Source organism: Symphalangus syndactylus, chromosome 17 (assembly GCF_028878055.3).
Source record: "Symphalangus syndactylus isolate Jambi chromosome 17, NHGRI_mSymSyn1-v2.1_pri, whole genome shotgun sequence".
Taxonomy (NCBI): domain Eukaryota; kingdom Metazoa; phylum Chordata; class Mammalia; order Primates; family Hylobatidae; genus Symphalangus; species Symphalangus syndactylus.
This window is the reverse complement of record NC_072439.2, coordinates 57,520,426-57,539,419: the sequence shown is the minus strand read 5'-3', so window position 1 is coordinate 57,539,419 and position 18,994 is coordinate 57,520,426. Positions and strand designations below refer to the sequence as shown.

The following is an 18,994-nucleotide window of genomic DNA, read 5'->3' as shown; positions in this document are numbered from 1 at the left end:
TATTAAAATGGAGTTCCAAGTTGCTACTGTGTTGGAGGCCTCACAATTACGGTGGCTGTGGTGTAGAAAGGATATTCATTGGAAATTACTTTATTTGCTGGCACACAGACATTCAAATGTTTGTTGAATGAATGAGTCAAGGATTCTTGCGTCTGAGTGTTGGAAGGTACTTTAGTGATTAATTCATTCAACTCTCTCCAGGGATAAATTTCCTATTACAAATTCAAAAATCAAATTGTGGTTGGAAATGTTACTGTCTTTGATAATAAAAGCTGGCTTTACTTTAGCATTGCCTTCCCTACCTCATGCTAGCAGCCCCCCAGGCTCCCTGTCAAGGCTGGCTGGAGGAACCCCACCTGCACGTGGGCCTGCTTCTCTGGGAAGCCCATGCCCTCTTTAAGAAAATGTACCTTGGACGAGAGGGATTTCCAAGCCATTCCAGACGTGGACCTCTTGGCTAAATCTTTAATTCGCCAAGTCTTCAATAAAGTGGCATAGAATAGTTGGTTACTTGCTTGGTGCATCAGCCCCCTTTTCTAGATGAAGGAGCCTCCTTTGTAGAAAAGCATCCTTTAGGCCAGGCGCGGTGGCTCACGCCTGTAATCCCAGCACTTTGGGAGGGGGAGGCGGGTGGATCACGAGGTCGAGACCATCTTGGCTAACACGGTGAAACCCCGTCTCTACTAAAAATACAAAAAGATTAGCCGGGCGTGGTGGCGGGCACCTATAGTCCCAGCTACTCGGGAGGCTGAGGCAGGAGAATGGTGTGAACCCAGGAGACAGAGCTTGCAGTGAGCCGAGATCCCACCACTGCACTCCAGCCTGGGCGACAGAGCGCGACTCCGTTCTGCCCCCACTGCCCCCAAAAAAGAAAAAAGAAAAACATCATTTAGCCAGGTGATCCAACAGAAATACAAACGTGAGGAAAATATAAGATTTAAAAATATGCCTCATTCTCATTTCTATAACTCATGTGATTGCTAGAATCACACAGCAACCCGAGAGTAGCATACGCTGATGATAGTTTGGTATAAATTTTATTTCTACAGAAAAGATTAGTCCTCTAGACATCAGGACTATGATTCTACCCTCAAAAAAAAAAAAAAAACAGAGAAATTTTGTATAAATTCTTGTAATTTACACCATTGCCCTGAATTCAGTTATTACATTGTTAACAACAGTCCACTTTCAGATAATTCTGTGATGGCTTTCCTGTAGTTGTGAAAATGAGCTGGCATTATTTTCAAAGGGGACAAGAGCTTAATAAGAGCTGACGTCTCAGTAGACACTTCTTTCTTGGCTTTAATGCCCTTTAAATGGGCCAAATGGAGAAGATTCAGCTTGAAGTGAAAAGGAAAAGTTACCATCTGTATTCTTCTCTTGCCTTTTAATAGTTTATGTTAGCAAAATTAAATACCATTAATAGGGCTATGGTTACAGAAAATCTAAATAGATTTACATGATTGAAAACTATGCTGTGTCATTATACAGTTAATATTTTAAATAGTTGCTTTTTTCTCCCCTAGGTATTTATTTTTTATAATTAATTATTTATGATGATGGATAATTTAGCTTTATTTTTTAGCATTACTTTATAAACCAGATTTTTGTCTCTGATTTTTATCATTTTGCATCTTGTTTTCTAGATCTCTTGGTTGCCAGCCATAGTGTAGATCTATCATTATTCACTCAGCTATTTCATTTTTCTTCTGATGCCAGTGAGCTCTCCAACTTCCTAAGTTCAATATGTGTAATTACGCAAAAAACAGTAAGCTGTTGTCTTATGGGAATAAATAAATAATTTCACCTGTGGAGTATCCAACTGGATTTCTCTTTTCTTTACTAAGAGTAGTTGATTTCTGGAAACTCACATCAGGAGATGGTTTAGAACATGATTCCATGGCGTTAGATATGATCTTTCATTTCGATTCTTTGGTTTGGCCCTAAGTGAAAGTAAAGCACCTTAACTGTAAAGGTTTACAGGCATCTCTTTGTTGTATTTTGGAAGAGAAAAGAAATAAATCAGTATTGGAGAAATATTTCGAATTGTTTTTTGCTATTTTTGAGTTCTTCTGAGAAAAGGCAATGCTGTGTTTAGAAAGGCAAAATATTATCTTGTAATCAGACCATTTATAGTCCTATTGTTGGCAGAGGGCTCAAATGCCCTGACTGGTGAATTTATAATAAATTCCCTGATAAACTGAATATCTGATCATATTTCTGCAAAAGAGGGTGTACTTTGGATAGTTTATGTGAACCAATAATTATCTTAGAAGAAGCTCTTAACCTCAGTTTTAAGTTGAGAGAATGTGGTTAGATTTATAAGTTATAACTGAATTATTGCAGTAAATACACATTTTAACTTTGCATTCATTTACACTGGAACATCAACTCTCATGAGGTCATGTAAGATTCATTTGCACATTCAATAGACTTTTATAAACATCTCCTGTTGGGCATGTGCTCATCACTGTTGTAGGTATTAGAGGATATATCAGTAACAAAATAGACAAAAATCATTGCCTTTGTGAAGTTTACACATCAATGGGAGAGGACGAGGATAGACAAGAAACAAGACAAATATGTAAAATATATAGTGTACTAGACAGTGATCAGTGCTAAAGGAAAAAAGGGTGTGTGTGTGTCTGTGTGCGTGTGTGCACACTTATGCATGTGTATATGTAAGGAATCTATTGAAGGTTTAGATGAGATGTCCACGAAAGGCCTCACAGGGAAGATGCATTTGAACAAAGGCCTGAAGGAAGTGAAGAGTAAGCCATACTGATACCTGAGGAGGAATGTTCCAGGCAGAAAGAACCCCAAGCGCAAAGGCCAGAAGCGGGATTTGAGGCTCTCCCAGCACCACCCTGGAGTTAGAAGCAGAGCAGGAGGACAAGACTCCTGTTACTTTTAAGCAAGCAGTTTAAGCCATACCGTTAAGTTTTTTTCTTATGTAATAAATGCTTCTGTTGTTGAATTAACTGAATCTTTTAAGCTTCTACTACATATTATTTTGTGGCTCCAGCCATAGAGAAAATCTGGCTCACAATGGGTAAGCCACAAGGTAAAGCCAGTGTGTGCAGTGACCCAAGAATCATACAACTCGGAGACACAGAGGACAAGTTCCTTTCAACCACAGAGTAGTAATCTAACAGATTTGATTCTGTGAGGCGAAGCCACCATTATTCATCTTCATGGGTCTCCTAATGTCAGTGTGCTCTACACACTTTCCACCTCTGTATTTCAACTTCATTAATTTTTTTCTGCTTCTGCTGAGTTATGCAGTATCTTTTTTCTTGTGCTCTCTAAATCTGTTTAGCCAGCTTCTTGGGCATAAACATTAGCTCTGTATCTCCTACATAAAGCTCATCCCATAAACACCAAGCCTTCCAGCAAGTTCTAGAGGAGTCCTAGTGCAGTGACATGTAGCAATTTTTGTCTTATACTGTAAAACCATTATCCAGTCTGCATGTGTATGTCTCTCACTAAACATTTTAATCATTTTCCTCCCTCATCTTTTTTCCTGTCATTCCTTTTATGCTTTGAGCTATCCTAAAAAGGATTATGAATCTTGTTCTTTTAAAACATACCAGCACTCAAAGACAGAATGAGTTACCTCTTGAGGTTGCAAGGTCTTGCTATTGAAAGCATTCACTGAGTCAAAAAGCCCAGGTGCTGGGCATGCTAGTACATCCTGGCGACAAGGGGTAGGGAATGATAAAGGTGGCTTGGAATCTCCCTGGAGGATTCTAGTAGTTTCTTTAAAAAAAAAAAAGAAAAGATTCTAGTTGTTTCTAATACATGGATATGACTGGTCCTTGAACAGAAGAATATGTTGTTAAGTGAGCTAAAGGAGCAGGCAGGAGATGGTAGAGGACAGGAATAAACACACAGGCTTGAATGGCTGAGAAGCAGCTGTTCTTCAGCCAAGACCTTCAGGTCTTACAGCTTGGAAAGCAGGAAGACACTCAGAAAAGGCAGCAATATATTATTCTTCCCATCTTTGGACTTTAGCCAAAGGAAAATAAATTGGGAGGGATGTTGAAATACTTCAGTTTTTAGTTTTTTGCCTTTTTTTTTTTAAAGCAAAAGTCCTCAACTTTTTTGCTTTTTTTTTTTTTTTTTTTTTTAAAGCAAAGGTGCTCAACTCTGGCCACACATTGGAATGATGGGTAGCTTTCAAAAACCCCAGTGTCTGGGTCTTGGCCCAGAGATTCTGATACATGGATCTGGGGCATGGCCTGGGATTTCTGAGCACTCTGCTGGTGATTGCAATGTGTAGTGCAGGTAGAGCCCACTGTTTGGAAGGCCCCTTTCAAGGAGCAGCACCCAATTTCTCCCCTTTCCTGGATCTTCCCAGTCTGGAATGATGGTCGTGGTTTGGGGCATCCTTCTGTGTATTCAGCGATGATTTAGCTTCATGCTGGAGACAAAATGAGAATATGTTTAATTTATTTACTTGTGGTAGAGGGATTCCTAGATCAGATTTATCTCTCAGAAAAGGGAATTGAGAACCCTGATTACTTCTCTGGTGGAAACTACCCACTATATGAAATGACTGCTCTGCCCCAGCCCCCAGCTGCAGTGTCCTTTCTCACCCACTGGCCCAGAGAACAAAAGAGCAAGATACATATGGCTTTCAGCTGTGGTCCGTGCTGCAGGTGCATGGTGCCCGATAGGTCTCAAGGTCAAGTGTCTGTCTTAGTTTCCTTTCAGTAGTGCTATTGGATTCCAGGGCCGAATGATAATATATTAATGAAATCTCAGCCACACATTTATTTGTTCTTCAAAGCCGCCAATTTTCTTGTGCAGTAAATCACAGAGCAGAAAAAGATCAACAGGCAGAGATATCATTCCTTTAGCAGCTCCCAGTATTTGGAGGATGTGAAGTGAATAATTATAGCTTTTGTGTTAGGCATTCATTATTTTACCAGCTCTGGGTTGGCTCTGGCTTTGTATTTTGAGCCTTGCCTTGCTGACAGTGAAAGTGACTTGGTGTCATGGCCACAGATCTTCTCCTTACTTTAAGTCTCTGCCTCTTTGTGAGGCCCTGAGTGAGGGAAGGAAATGGATGCTCATTTGGAGCATTCTGTGTGACACTGGATACCCTAGGTGCTCTTAAATGCTTTCTTATTTTTGTCCTCTCAACAAATGCACACTCCACTGGGCCCTGGGTCTTGATCAAATGCTTTGGGGGTTAGAGACATGGAGTTCTTTTCTTGGATTTGCTTCTGACCTTAAGTGAAATTGTTTCTCCCAGAGGGATTGTGATGATGTATTTCCCTGGTTCCATGATAGAAATAATGGCTTTTTAAAATATGAACCTGTACATGGTTACTTTGACTCAAGAATTTCTCTTTTCTCTTTTTCTGTAACAATATAAGAGGGATGGCTGCTGCATTGTATGGAAAAATAGACACAGTCTTGAATGGGAAGTCTTAGGAGGTTCAAGCTGTAATTCAGCCATTTTCATAGGCATGTGTGTTTGGTTGAGTGGCTGAACCTTTCTGCCTGTGTCATTATGAGAAAAAATTGGCTAGCCCTAGTGTTTGCCTTAAACAGGTTCAGCAGCTCAAATGAAGTATCTTTACATGACAGTGCTTTGGGAGCCTTAGTACAATACAGTCTCCCCCTTATTTGTGGGTTTGCTTCCTGCAGTCAATCATGGCCCAAAATATTGATTGAAAAATTCTATAATAAACAATTTGTAAGTTGTGAATTGTGCACCATTCTGAGAAGTGTGATGAAATCTTGCACTGTCTACTCCACCCCACCTGGGATGTGAATCATCCCTTTGTCCAGTGTATCCACCCATTACTATGTGGGAAAAAACATAGCATACATAGGGGTCAGGACTATCCACGGTTTTCAGCATCCAATGAGGATTTTTTGATGTATCTCCCATGCATAAAGGGGGACTACTGTGTACAATCTTAGTTGCTTTTTCTGTATTTCCCTGTGGCTCATTTCTCCTTGCTCATATGGTTGCTGGTTCTTTTGATACTTTTTGTGTTCTCCATGCTTTTCCTCACATTGAAATGCTGTCCCCCTACTCTCTGCCAGATGATCAGCTCTTAGTCATTACAGTGGGTTCATTTGTGGCTGCTGAAAGATAGGTTCAAGTCTTACTCGATGGTACCTATGTGTGTGAGCTTATTTGAAAAAAGGGTCTTTGCAGATGTAATTAAGTTAAGGACTTCAAGATAATATAATCCTGGGTTAACCACGTGGGCCCTAAATCCAATGACAAGTGTCTCATAAGAAGAGAAGACACAAACAGGTGGGTGAGACATGCATGAGAAGACCATATAAAGACAGAGGCAGAAATTGGAGTGATGCTGCCACAAGCCAAGGAATACATGGGGCCACCATAAGCTGGAAGAGGCAAGGAAGGATCCTCCCCTAGAGCTTTCAGAGGGAGTGTAGCCCTGCCACCACCTAGATTTCATACTTTTGGCCTCCAGACATGTGAGAAAATAAGTATTTCTATTGTTTTAAGATACCAAGTTTTTAGCAATTTGTTATATTAGTCACAGGAAACTTTATTTGCTAGCTATGTAACCGTGAGCAACTTACTTGATTTCTCTCTAAGCATCAGATTCTATGTCACTGAAATAGAAATGATAATAATACCTATAAGGTTCCTGAGGACTGAATGCAGTCACATGAAGAGTAGCTGGCAGAGAATTAGTTCTTAATAGTAATCCTTATTATTATAGGATTTGTGGAGGAGGGAAGACCGAGATGGTACAATGAACTTGAGCTTAATTTCTTACAAGTAATTGAGAGAAGTGAAATTATAGAAGCAATTGTGGCTTGATCAAAGGGTATATTCTAATTCAGTGTGTTTCTTAAGGAAATCATTTGTATTATTTAATTCTTTGCAGAATAATGGGACCACTGAGCATCAGGTGGAATCTTTCATAAGGAAAAAACTGGAGTCACTGTTAAAAGAATCTCAAATTCGAGATAAAGAAGATCCTGATAGTTTCACAGTGAGGGCACTACTGAAGGCCACGCATGAAGGCTTAAATGCACACCTGAAGCAGGTATCTGATTCCCTCTTGTACTTATCCTTCAACAGGAAAAAGAAAGCATCTCATACTTTGTTCCTAATCATTTGTGAAATGCTCCTCCAACTTCTATTTCTGTCCTCATTTTGCTTGCGAAATGAAAATCTCCTATTGCAAAATGATATGAGAAATAGTTAAAAGTGGATTGGGTGGAGGTAGAAATGACTCAAATACTGCTCCACTCGGACCCTCAGGACAAAGCCCAGTGTTTCCAGACTCATCTTCCTAATGCATGCTCAGGTGAGGGAAGAAGTTCCAGCCCACTGTGTCCCTTACCCTCCCACCTCTCCACATTCATTAGATGTCTGCCTTCCCTGCTACTTACCACCTGTTTTCCAGGGCTGAGGGCTCCTCAGGCAGAAGGAAGATCATATGGGGGTGACCACCCTTGAATCCTAAGTGATCATTCTGCATTGATGGTTGCCCTCTGGACCCTATACAAGTCTAGCCATCCAACTGCCAGGCTGTTCCTCAGGCCCATTTAGTTTCTAAACGTAGAAATCCTAATTCAAAATGGCTTCAATGACGAAGAAGATGTTGGTAAGGGGCAAATTTATTTGCAGAATGGCCTATGGGGTGGATTTAATCCCGAGGCTCAGTGGTGTCATTGTAGCTCTTATCTTTTTTCTCTACCTATCATGCCATCAGTGTCATCTCAAGTCTATTTCTCCTGTCCATGATGGTTGCGAGATAACTGCCAACAGCCCCATGAGTTACATGTTTCTTGGTCCATGTCCGGAGAGATTGAGACAGCATATTTGCCCCAGCTAACAAATGAGAGTTTTGTTAACCTAGTTCATGTGCCTACTCCCAAGCTAATCATAGTGGCCATGGGTAAGTGTCCTTCCTGAAACAGTACTTGGCCAGAGTATAGGATAATATTGGCTTGCTAATGCCGGTGAGCACTTACCTCTGAAGCTCTTGTCAAGTTTAGCTCCTCTTGAACTGCATGTTAGAGGGGCAGATGGAATACTGGGGAGACAACCAAAAGGTCAGTTACAGCATTACTGCCCTTATAGTTTACCATATAATTCTGGATTTTCTTAATTATTTCTATAAATAGTAACAATCTTCTCACCCTCCTTGCCTCCAGCCATTTATTTTCAACACCACAAGTGCCTGTAAGATCAGACTTGTTTAGCCCATCTTGATTCTGCTTCTTGTCCTTAATGAACTCTCATTGGCTTATTTGGGCCAGTTACTTCCCTTATGCGTTTGGAGAAGTCTTTGCCCCATCCTGGATTATTCTCATTGGAAATGCAACCATAAGGCTTGGATATTTTGGAAGAAACAAATTAAGCCCTTCTATCTTTTACTATTCACTGAAGAGATCCTAATGACAATTTCTCCATCAGGTAAAATGGTAAGAGAACCGAAAATTTTAGAGAGGTAGTGTAGCAAAACTCATCTCCTTTTTACTTATTTTTGAGGTTTTTACACTACTATGTTTTAAAAATATGGTTTTGGTTCACTGGGCAAGCAAAGGCAAGTTACTGCTGAGATGAGTCCCTCTGTGCCAGATACATATGTCAGTTTAAATCCAAAGCTGAGAATGTGCTGAGTGTGGCTCTGGGCAGCACGTCACTCCAGCTTCTACTTTTCTGGACTGTCAATCAACAGTGCAGAATTGGTTTCTACTTGTGCTGTCTTTTTCCTGCAGAGCCCTGAAGAAAAGTAAAAATGAAATTCGCCTTCAGGCTGGAAGAACTTAGTAGTCACAGGGAATGTTTCTTAAGAGTTCTGGAATCTGCTGCTTTCTTTATATCTGAACTGCTGCCGCCTGAATAACCTTAACAAGTTCCTAAGCTCTCAGCTGCCCTGCTTAATGTCTCATTCACACCACTGCCATTGTGATAGTTCACAAATGTGCATCTGGTCATGTCATTCTCCTGTTTTCAATCATCTCAGGGCTCCTCATAGTTTGGAGGATAAAGCTCAAATTCAGAGATAATAGCCTATAAGATCCTTCCTTTCTGTTCTGGCTCCCAGCGGTGACACCTACAGAGTGTGCATGTGTAGGAGTCCACACGTGCACACCTCCACTTTCTTCATTTCCTGGTACCATGCTCTTACCACATGGCTTTCGTGTTGGCTATTTTATTGGCCATAGTACACTTCCTCTTCCCCATTTCACATAGATAACTTGTACTTACCTTTAGGCTTCAGCTTTTGTGTCATGTCCCCTTGGAAGTTCTTAATCCTCAAATCCAGGTAGATGGTCTCCCTGTGCAATCCCACAGTGCCCTAAGCTTTCCCCATTATAGTCTTATGACAGTGTGTTGCAATCTTTTGTGTCTACTATGAGACTGCAAGCCCAGTAGGGACAGTCTGCATCTCTCTTGTTTGCTCTTGTCCTTATATACATTACAAGTTCCTAGGACAATGTCCTACTCAATAATTCAGTGAAAGATGTGCCGATGCTCAGGGAGAGGTCAAAGTTGGTGATAGGTATTTGTAGATATCTATTTCCTACATAAAGAGAGTGAGAATGGGATAGAAAATTTGGAGAAGTGGAGGGAAGCCAGGGAGAGGACTCGTAGCTAGACAGAATCCTGTTTTATCACCAACAAGCTTTGTAACTTTGGGCATATAATCTAACTAGTCTGTATTTCTGCTTTCCTTTTCTGTAAAATTGGGATTTTAATTATGCTTATTCCCAGGGTTGGTTATGCATAGTAAATGAGAATATATGTAATGCAATTAGCATTATCCTTAGGGTATAGTAGGTGCCTACTAAATAGGGTGATCATATACCCCAATTTGCCTGTGACAGCTGTGCTTTATACCTGTTGTCCCAGCATAATTATTAGAAGTACCCCATTTTATTCTTAAAAGGTCCTGTTTTGGACAATAAATGGCATAGTCCCCCTACCAATAGATGGGTTACTAGAAATAGAAAGGGACTCACAGATTAATTGGTCCATTTCACAGATTAAAAAAAATAAACGGACCAAGAGAAGAGGCTTGCTAAAGGAAATGTAGCTACTTGGTGGCAGAACTGGGTCTTCTAACTTGGAGAGCAGTGCTACATCTATGACCACATCCAGCTGCCTTCTTAATTCCGCAGTTTTTGAACAGTTAGTGATCCACATTAATCGATCTCCAAAAGCAATAAACATATATGAATCAGTTAACAGTTACCTAACATCAATCACCTTGTAAACCCCTCACCATTACTCCTCCAGCATTTTTTGAACTGCTCTTTCCCCAACCAGTTCTTGGACTCCACCTAACCTCTTCCTACCCCTACTTGCATCTTTGATTAGCATCTATGGGCATATACAGATGCCCTTCCCAACCTTTTGGCTTTAACTGTTTTTGCTCACCCACATTTATTCCATTTATGTGGTTACCTGTTTCTTCTCTGTTTAGCTGGAGTCTTGGTCAGGTGGGGCCTACTGGGCTCTCCTTATATCATGTTATTAGTAATGAACCATCTAACATATTTTTAAGGATGACAAATGAATAAGAGTTTAAACCCTCTTAGCAGGTGGCCTTTCTGTTACCTAATGAGACATAGGCTCCAGGAAAGACAGTTGGCCCAGTATCTCTAACTGGAAAATTAACCTATGTGAGGAAAAATTCAGAGGCTACAATACCTCTTTCCAGTGCTCATCACAGAGGCAATTATTTCAACGAACAGACAAACTTGCTTGGTTTACTTTAAACAAACAAAAACAATCTTATTATCTTATAGATATCCTTGGATTTTATTTATTTATAATGTTTTAAAATCCCACACAGCACTGTTTAGTCAATGTGATCCACTTTCTTTATTCAATAGAATTGGCTGCTAATGACTTTTGGTCATTTTCCGAAACTGAATCCCCACTTAACTGAAAATGACTTAACCCCGCTCAGAACATTTAAAAGAACACGTCCTGTGCCGTGGAGAGCCTGGTGAACAGACGCCATGAGGGCCAGCACACCTGCACACTGCTGAGAGCCCTTGACCTCAGCTTTGGGAAGGTGCAGGCAGCTGCTGCGTCCTGGCTGGCATCCATCTCTCCATGCCAATATTTCCCTTTCCAAGGCAGGCAGAGCCACTTTTGTGGTAGTGGAGTGTGGAGCATTAGGAAATGAGTGGAGTCTGCTTGTTTCTCACCTGGAGGCAAACAGAAGAGAAGAGAGGGCCCCCTTGCCATTCCACCAGAACTAAGGAAAAAGACAAAAGCAAAGAAGATAAATAGTTATATTATGCCTTTATTTATACAGAGTCCAGATGTAAAGGAAAGTGGAAAGAAATCACATGGACGATCCCTCATGACCAACTTTGGAAAACATAAGGTATGAATTAAGAGTAATAAGTATGCATAATTCAGTTAAGTTAAAGATTCTGGAAGGTAACAGGAGAATATCATCATGACCTTGGAATAACTGAAGATTTCTTAAACAGCACGTCAGCAAAGGAAAAGATTGATATTTAAACTACTTTAAAAGTTAAGAACTTCTATGCATCAACGGTATCAAAAAGCAAGTTGCATACTGGGAAAGAATATTTTGAATACATATATCCAATAATATATCCAAAACAACTGTATTTAACATCTTAAATACACATATCCAATACATAATGGATATGTGTTATTAAAACTGGTATGTGTATTATATATTCTATCCTGAATACATAAATAGCTTCTATAAATCAATAAAAAGATAGGCAACTTAATTTCTAAAAGATGGGCAAAACACCTAAACAGGCACTTCACAAAAGAAGATATCCAAATTGCTAATAAAGAAAAGGGATTCACCCATCAGTCATCTGGGAAACACAATTTAAAATGACCATGCGATTCCATATACACCCACCACAACAGGTAACATTAAAAGATGGCAAGAACCAAATGTTAGTGAGGACGAAGAACTTCATTCTCAAACACTGCTTATGGTTGTGCACATTCGTGCAAGTATGTTGGCCCACTATTTCACAGTATCTGCTACAGCTGCACTATGTACTATGACTTAGCAGTTCTATTGTTAGGTATATGTCAAAAGACAGAAATAGGCCAGGCGTGGTGGCTCACGCCTGTAATCCCAGCACTTTGGGAGGCCTTGGTGGGTGGATCACCTGAGGTCAGGTGTTCAAAACCAGCCTGGCCAACATGGCCAAACACCATCTCTACTAAAAATATAAAAATTAGCCAGGAGTGGTGGTGTGCGCCTGTAATCCCAGCTACTCGGGAGGGTAAGGCACGAGTACTGCTTGAACCCAGAAGGCAGAGGTTGCAGTGAGGCGAGATTGCGCCACTGTACTCCAGCCTGGGCAACAAGAGTGAAACTCCATCTACAAAAAAAAAAAAAAAAAGACAGAAATAACAATATTTATATTGAGATTGGTCATAGTACAAAGAGGAAAAAGTACAAATGTCCACTGATAATAGAATGAGTAAAAATTGTGGTGTATTCATATAAGAGAATAGTTAACTAAGAAAATGACAAAATTACAACTATGTGCAATAATATGATCTTTATAAACAAGATGTTGAGCAAAATAAACCAGACCCAAGAGAGTACATACAGTTTTATTCCATTGATACTAAATTCAAAACCAGGCAAAAGAAACCCTATAGAGTAGACATCAGAATAGTTATTGCCTTCACAGAGAATGACAGAATTGGAGGATCAGAAGGCTTTTGGGGGACAGATAATATTCTATTTCGTTGCATATGTGGTTTTGATTTGTGAAAGGCATCAACCTGCACACTTATGACCAGTGTACTGTCCCAACTGTATGTTACACTTCAACAAAATAGTGAAAAAAAAAGTTACACTAATCTGGTGTCTCCTGGACAGATGAGCTGTTTGTCAGTAAAACTTACATAAGAATTCAATTATTAGATGGAGAACTTTACATTATACATGAGGTTTCTGTAAGGCTATTTCTTCTACTTTAAGGAATGTCATATCTAAAATTTCCTGCCCATCAGTGAGATAATTTATTAGTAGGCTAGTCAGATTAGTCATTATCACAAAATATTGAAAACAACCAAAATGTTCACCTCCAAAGACTGTGTAAGTAATCTGTGAGTCATTCACATAATGGACAATTATGCAGCCATTAAAAGATGATCCCTTGGAAGAGCTCAACCTGTGAAACATTAAATGAAAAAGTAAGATGAGAAGTAGATTCTATGGTATGATAACCATGAAAAGATGTGTCAAAACTGTATGTCCAGAAAATATATCATTCTCTGAATGTTATCTGTCATTGGTGATTCATTTCTTATTTCTAATTTTTGCATTTTATAGTAAAAATGATTCTTAAAAAGACATTTATTATTGTATAACTCAAATTACTAACTATGTGGAATTAGAGAATATTTCATTTCTGGAGTGCAACTTGTCATTACAATTAAAATAGTCTTTCAAAGTAGATGTTTTAGGGAGTACTTCACCTAATTAAAATTTATCATACCTCAAGTTATAAGAATAAATTGTTGTCCATGAGACTATTTATAGATTATTTTAATAAATATTGACAGTATTTTAAATGGAAAGGTAATGTTACATAGATTACAGAATGACTTTCTGTGCCATTTATTTAACCATCACAACGATAATCCTTTGAAATAGATGTTCTTGCCACACTCTTTCTAAAGATCCAATAGGAAGCTAGTGAGGTTAGCCAGTTTACCAGCCTGGTGAAAGATGAAACATGAGATCATCAAATGGTACAGTTTCCATACCTTCAAGCTGAGGTACTCAAGGCATAAATAATGCCAGAGAAGGTTCCAAACCAAACTGGCACCTCACTGTCAGTGAAACAGAGAGAAGTTGAGTGTGTTTATGCCAACAGTGTAGCTTGTTTAATTTTTGGGGGGGTTTAGGAGAAGCATGAGAAAATCTAGAAGGTGGCATGGTCCTATGGTAATTTGGGGATTGAGACCCTTTCCCTTTCTAAGCCACATTCCTGATGTCCAGGGTTCTCTGTCTAAACATCTTACCTCTGTTTGTAGACACTGTATTTTTGATGGCAAGTTTTTCTGCAATTATTGGGGTGGTCCTTCCCCATCATTTGTATTGTTTGTTTATTTATTTAGAGATGGAATTTTGCTTTTATTGTCCAGGCTGGAGTACAATACTGGGATCTTGGCTCACTGCAGCCTCCAACTCCTGGGTTCGAGCGATTCTTTTGCCTCCACCTCCCAAGTAGCTGGGATTATAGGCACCTGCCATCACAACCAGCTAATTTTTGTATTTTTAGTAGAGATGGGGTTTCACCACTTTTTGGCCAGGCTGGTCTTGAACTCGTGACCTCAGATGATCCACCCACCTCGGCCCCCCAAAGCACTGGGATTACAGGCATGAGCCACCGTGCCCGGCCCATCATTTGTATTGTTGAGGTCTGTGTTGCCTAAATACTGGGGCTATCTCCAAATTGGTGGGGATGAAATCATACCATCCCAAAAAAGTTTTGTTGTGAAATAGTTAATCTGTCCAAAAGACACCAGATTAGACCTGGAGCCTTTCAGCCTGTATTCTGTGGGTAGCAATTTTTTTCTCCTGCTGCTAGAAATGAAAATGGGTCAAAATCTCAAAAGGGAAGTTTGATTTAGATGATCATTTGAGTGCATACTGATCAAAAGCAGAAATGGTAGTTATTTATTTTTTTTAAAAGTTACTACATATCCTTTTTTAAAAAACCAAATGTGCCCTTTACAGTTTATTAATAGTGAGCTTCCTATACAAAAGGGCATTTTGTCCCTTATAATCATTTACATAGATACTGCAACTTTGACTCCACCCCTAGCAGAAACCTTCAAAATGCATGATTAATAAAGTCTTTCTAATACATCAACTTTATGTGTCTTCGAAGTCAGTTTCTGATCATGAAACTCTCAGTTTTGTATTAATATTTTAATATAGTTATGGCCTTAGATAGATAGGCTTGTTATTAATGGTGAAGCAAGCTGCAATATTTGGTCATTTTTTCCCTCCAAGTTATTGTGCTTGTGCACACGTGCATTTTAAAGCCCAGCTCATTCTCTGCGTGTTGTAAATATACTTGATACAATGAGTTTGTTTTGATTTTTCTGGCAGAAAACTACAAAATCACGGTCTAAATCTTATAGTACTGATGATGAGGAAGACACACAGCAGAATACTGGCAAGGAGGGTGGCCAGCTGTACAGGTAAGAAAGCATCTCCATGTTTCCTACTCACACTCCTGAGGCCCCTCCCTCCTTGTCAGCTTAGTCATTTTTCTTGTACATATCTAGAGAATTGGATCACAAGGAAAGTACTCTGTACTGTGGAACATGTGAAGAACAGCTGGATATGAAATTATAATTTATGTAGGGAACTCAGCTCTGTGCCTGGCACATAATGAGCTCTTTATAAATGTTAGCTGCAGCAGTTGTCAAGTAAAAGGTATCTTCAGAGAAGAGGGAGGGAGCACATGAACATCACAAGAGACTAAAGAAGATGGGTGCTAAGCCCATGTTAGGAGCCAGGCATCTGAAATCAGCCAGATTTCAAATTCTTGTTCCTCCATTTACCAACTTTAACATGGGACAAGTTTGGCTCCTCATTGTATCTGTCCCTTAGAGTCATTGTAAGGATTAAAGGAATTAAACTAATTAGCCCCGTAAGCCCTGGCCCAATTAAATAAGTATTCAGAAAAAGTTCTTTTTTGTTTGTTTGTTTGTTTTATTGCTGATAGTATTTGTGATGAGTAACATGACCATATTTTCGGAATCCAAATCGTGACACATGATTCGTTACAGGAGTTCCTGGCAGTTTATTTATACCATAACTTTCACAAAGAAATATAAATTATATACATTAGATAGATATGGATACATACACACACTTTTGCCTTTATTGAAAAATGAAATTAGAAGCATAGAAGCCCTGTAGAAATAAAACTTTAGTGTTCAATTAAACTTTATATTTGAGCTCCAACAGAATATGTATACATAAAATAGTAACTAATTAGAAGGGCAGAGGAGATGTATGTGGTCCCTACTCTAGGGAACAGAAAACTGAATATATAGTTAAAGTAAAGGATAAAGAGAAAATAATAGGATCACCTTCTGGGAGACCTCTGCTGTGACTGTTGTCGTATGTAAGTTTGAGAAAGGCTTAACTCTGACACATATAGCCAGGGAAAGGGCAGTGTTTGAGGAAAGCTACAATAATCTTAATGTGTGCAAAGGAGACATCAATACAGGTATCACATGAAATCACTTTGCATGCTGCTTAGTGTCAACTGTAGATTTTCCCATAATAGGTATCAGGGCCTGAGCATCTATGATGATGTCCTTTTGGGACTTCAGTAACGTAATGCACATCTAGGTGAGGAATAAAAAGAGTTAATTTTCTGTAGAATTTCTCCATATCACGGAATGTCTTACAGTTTTACTTATAATTTCTAGGCATGACTTCACACTGATTTATAATCATTAGCCTTCACAAAATCAGATTTTCACCAGTGGCTATAGAATTTCCTAATTATATGGTAAAGAAGGAGCATGCGTTCTTTTTTCTATTGATTTTTACCACAGTAAAGTTCTCAGCAGACCATCACACTCCCCTCACTTACCCACTTTTCTCCTATGGGGAACATCTAACTATCTAAAAGAAACCTCACAAAAGAAGATATACGAATGGCCAATAAACACATGAAAAGGTGCTCAACATTATTAGACATTAGGGAGATATAAATCAAAACTACAATAAACTACCTTTTCACACCTACTAGGATACTTATAACCAAAAAGGCAGAAAATAACACATGTTGTTTCTGTTCCCTAGAGTATGGACCACATACATCTCCTCTGCCCTTCTTAATTAGTTACTATTTTATGTATAGATATTCTGTTGGAGCTTAAATATAAAGTTTAATTGAACACTAAAGTTTAGGTTTGTTTTTGGTAGTTGTTTCCCATAGGAGAAAAGTGTGTGTGTGAGGGGAATGTGATGGTCTGTAGAGGACTTGACTGCAGTAGAGAGTGGTGGTACAATTTGTAAGGTTGCAGAGAAGATCCTAGGAGTAGTTTGTAGGAGAGAGAAAACTATTAAAATATCTAAGATAAAAACAGCACTAGATAAAGTAATGAATATTTGTTTTAAGAAAGCTGGAAAACGTAGAAAAAGTATAAAGAAGAAAGTAAACATCCTTTGTAATTACATCTCTCCAATAATCACTATGGAAATTTGGCATATTTCCCTTTAGGTATATAATTCTTGTGGCCCACTACCCACTATGCAGTGTTTCTGTTCCATTTTAGCCCTGGTCTCCTCCCTGCAAAGGCCACGTAGTTCCCTGATGAACTCTGGTGTTACTCCCTAACTGGGTCACAGTAGGAATCCAGCCTTTCACAGCAGAACTCACAAGTGCATGAGAAGAGGCAGTGATTCCTGGCAGAGCAGTGAATAAAACCACATTACAATAGTCCCCACGTCATCATGAGAAATGACTCCGGTGGACGCCTGAAACAACAGATAGTAGTGAACCCTATATATATATTGTTTTTCTCTTTCCTTATTAAGTCAAGCACTTTCACCTTTTCACTTAAAGGAAGCACTTTGCAGCATCTCTTTGGCATATCTGAATTGCCAGCATTACTACTCCCGCACTTTAGGGCCATTATTAAGTAAAATAAGAGTTACTTGAACATAAGCACTGCAAAACCTCCACTCCACAGTCAGTCACATAAGAAGATGTCTACCAGATGACGCATACATCATGGATATGCTGGACAAAGGGATGACTCACGTCCAGAGTGGGACGGAGCAGGACCTCACAAGATTTCATCATACTACTAAGAATGGCACACAATTTAAAACTCATGGCCGGGTGCTGTGGCTTGCGTCTGTAGTCCTAGCACTTTGGGAGGCCAACGCAGGTGGATCACTTGAGGTCAGGAGTTTGAGACCAGCCTGGCCAACACGGTGAAACCCTGTTTCACTACTAAAAATACAAAAAAATTAGCTGGCATGGTGGTGTGCACCTGTAGTCCCAGCTACTCGGGAGGCTGAGGCAGGAGAATCACTTGAACCCGGGAGGCAGAGGTTGCAGTGAACCAAGATTGTGCCACTGCACTGCAGCTTGGGCAACAGAGAGAGACTCTGTCTCAAAAAAAGAAAAAAAATCTCATGAATTGTTTATTTCTGAAATTTCCACTTACTATTTTTAGACCATGGTTGACTATGGGCAAATGAAACTCTGGAAAGGGAAAGTGAGGATAAGGGGGGACTACTGTAGTAGGATTTTGTGGTAGAAAGAGCACTGAACTAGGAAGCACACTTGGGTGCCAGTCCTGGCTCCCTTAGGACCTGAGGCAGGTATTCCCTATTAAATCATTGTCTTAAATAAGGAAAGTGGGATAACCAAGAACCCAAACCTCTTTCAACTCCAAAATGTCATGCGTCCTATGTGGGTACTTCACAGATTGGGTCGCCGAAGGAAAACCATGAAGCTCTGCCGAGAACTCTCTGATTTGGTTGTGTACACAAACTCCGTGGCGGCTCAGGACATTGTGGATGATGGTAAGGATGGAGAGTTTTCTCATTCTGCTCTGAGTAAACATTCTTGACCTTTCTTTTTCAATTGTTAATGAATTTTTGTTAATCCCATTATCAACATACATTTTTGGGACTATGTAGAGACCAATTTGAGTGTCAGGAAACTCACTGCTGCTATGGTGTTGAGTTCACATGGAGGGTTCTACTGATTACTGTGGTTGCCTGATTGACCAGAGGCCAGAGAAAGTTCCCACAGGGCCGAGGAGGACTTTATTACTATACAAAGACAAGTGCCTCAGGGCAAGATCTTCCTGCAACACTTGAACTGTGAAGACCAGGCCCGGCTTGAGGACCAGGTCACAGATGGCCATTCCAAATGCGAATGACCAAAAGAAGAAATTAATTGGCTAAAATCACACCTTGAAAAGCCCTATATTTTCTAAGTGAAAGTT

At 39.6% G+C, this 18,994-nt stretch overlaps 1 protein-coding gene across 4 annotated transcripts in view; it reads left to right on the top strand.

Annotated features, from left to right (window-relative positions):
• The window catches only part of PLCH1 (phospholipase C eta 1), a 274,017-nt gene that overhangs the window by 238,326 nt on the left and 16,697 nt on the right, over nucleotides 1-18,994 (top strand). For all 4 annotated transcript variants that reach the window (XM_063620283.1, XM_063620281.1, XM_063620279.1 and 1 more), the window contains 4 exons: nucleotides 6,888-7,049; nucleotides 11,289-11,360; nucleotides 15,114-15,205; nucleotides 18,469-18,566. In XM_063620283.1, coding sequence (XP_063476353.1) covers nucleotides 6,888-7,049; nucleotides 11,289-11,360; nucleotides 15,114-15,205; nucleotides 18,469-18,566 — 424 coding nt within the window. The remainder of the gene's footprint in view (nucleotides 1-6,887; nucleotides 7,050-11,288; nucleotides 11,361-15,113; nucleotides 15,206-18,468; nucleotides 18,567-18,994) is intronic.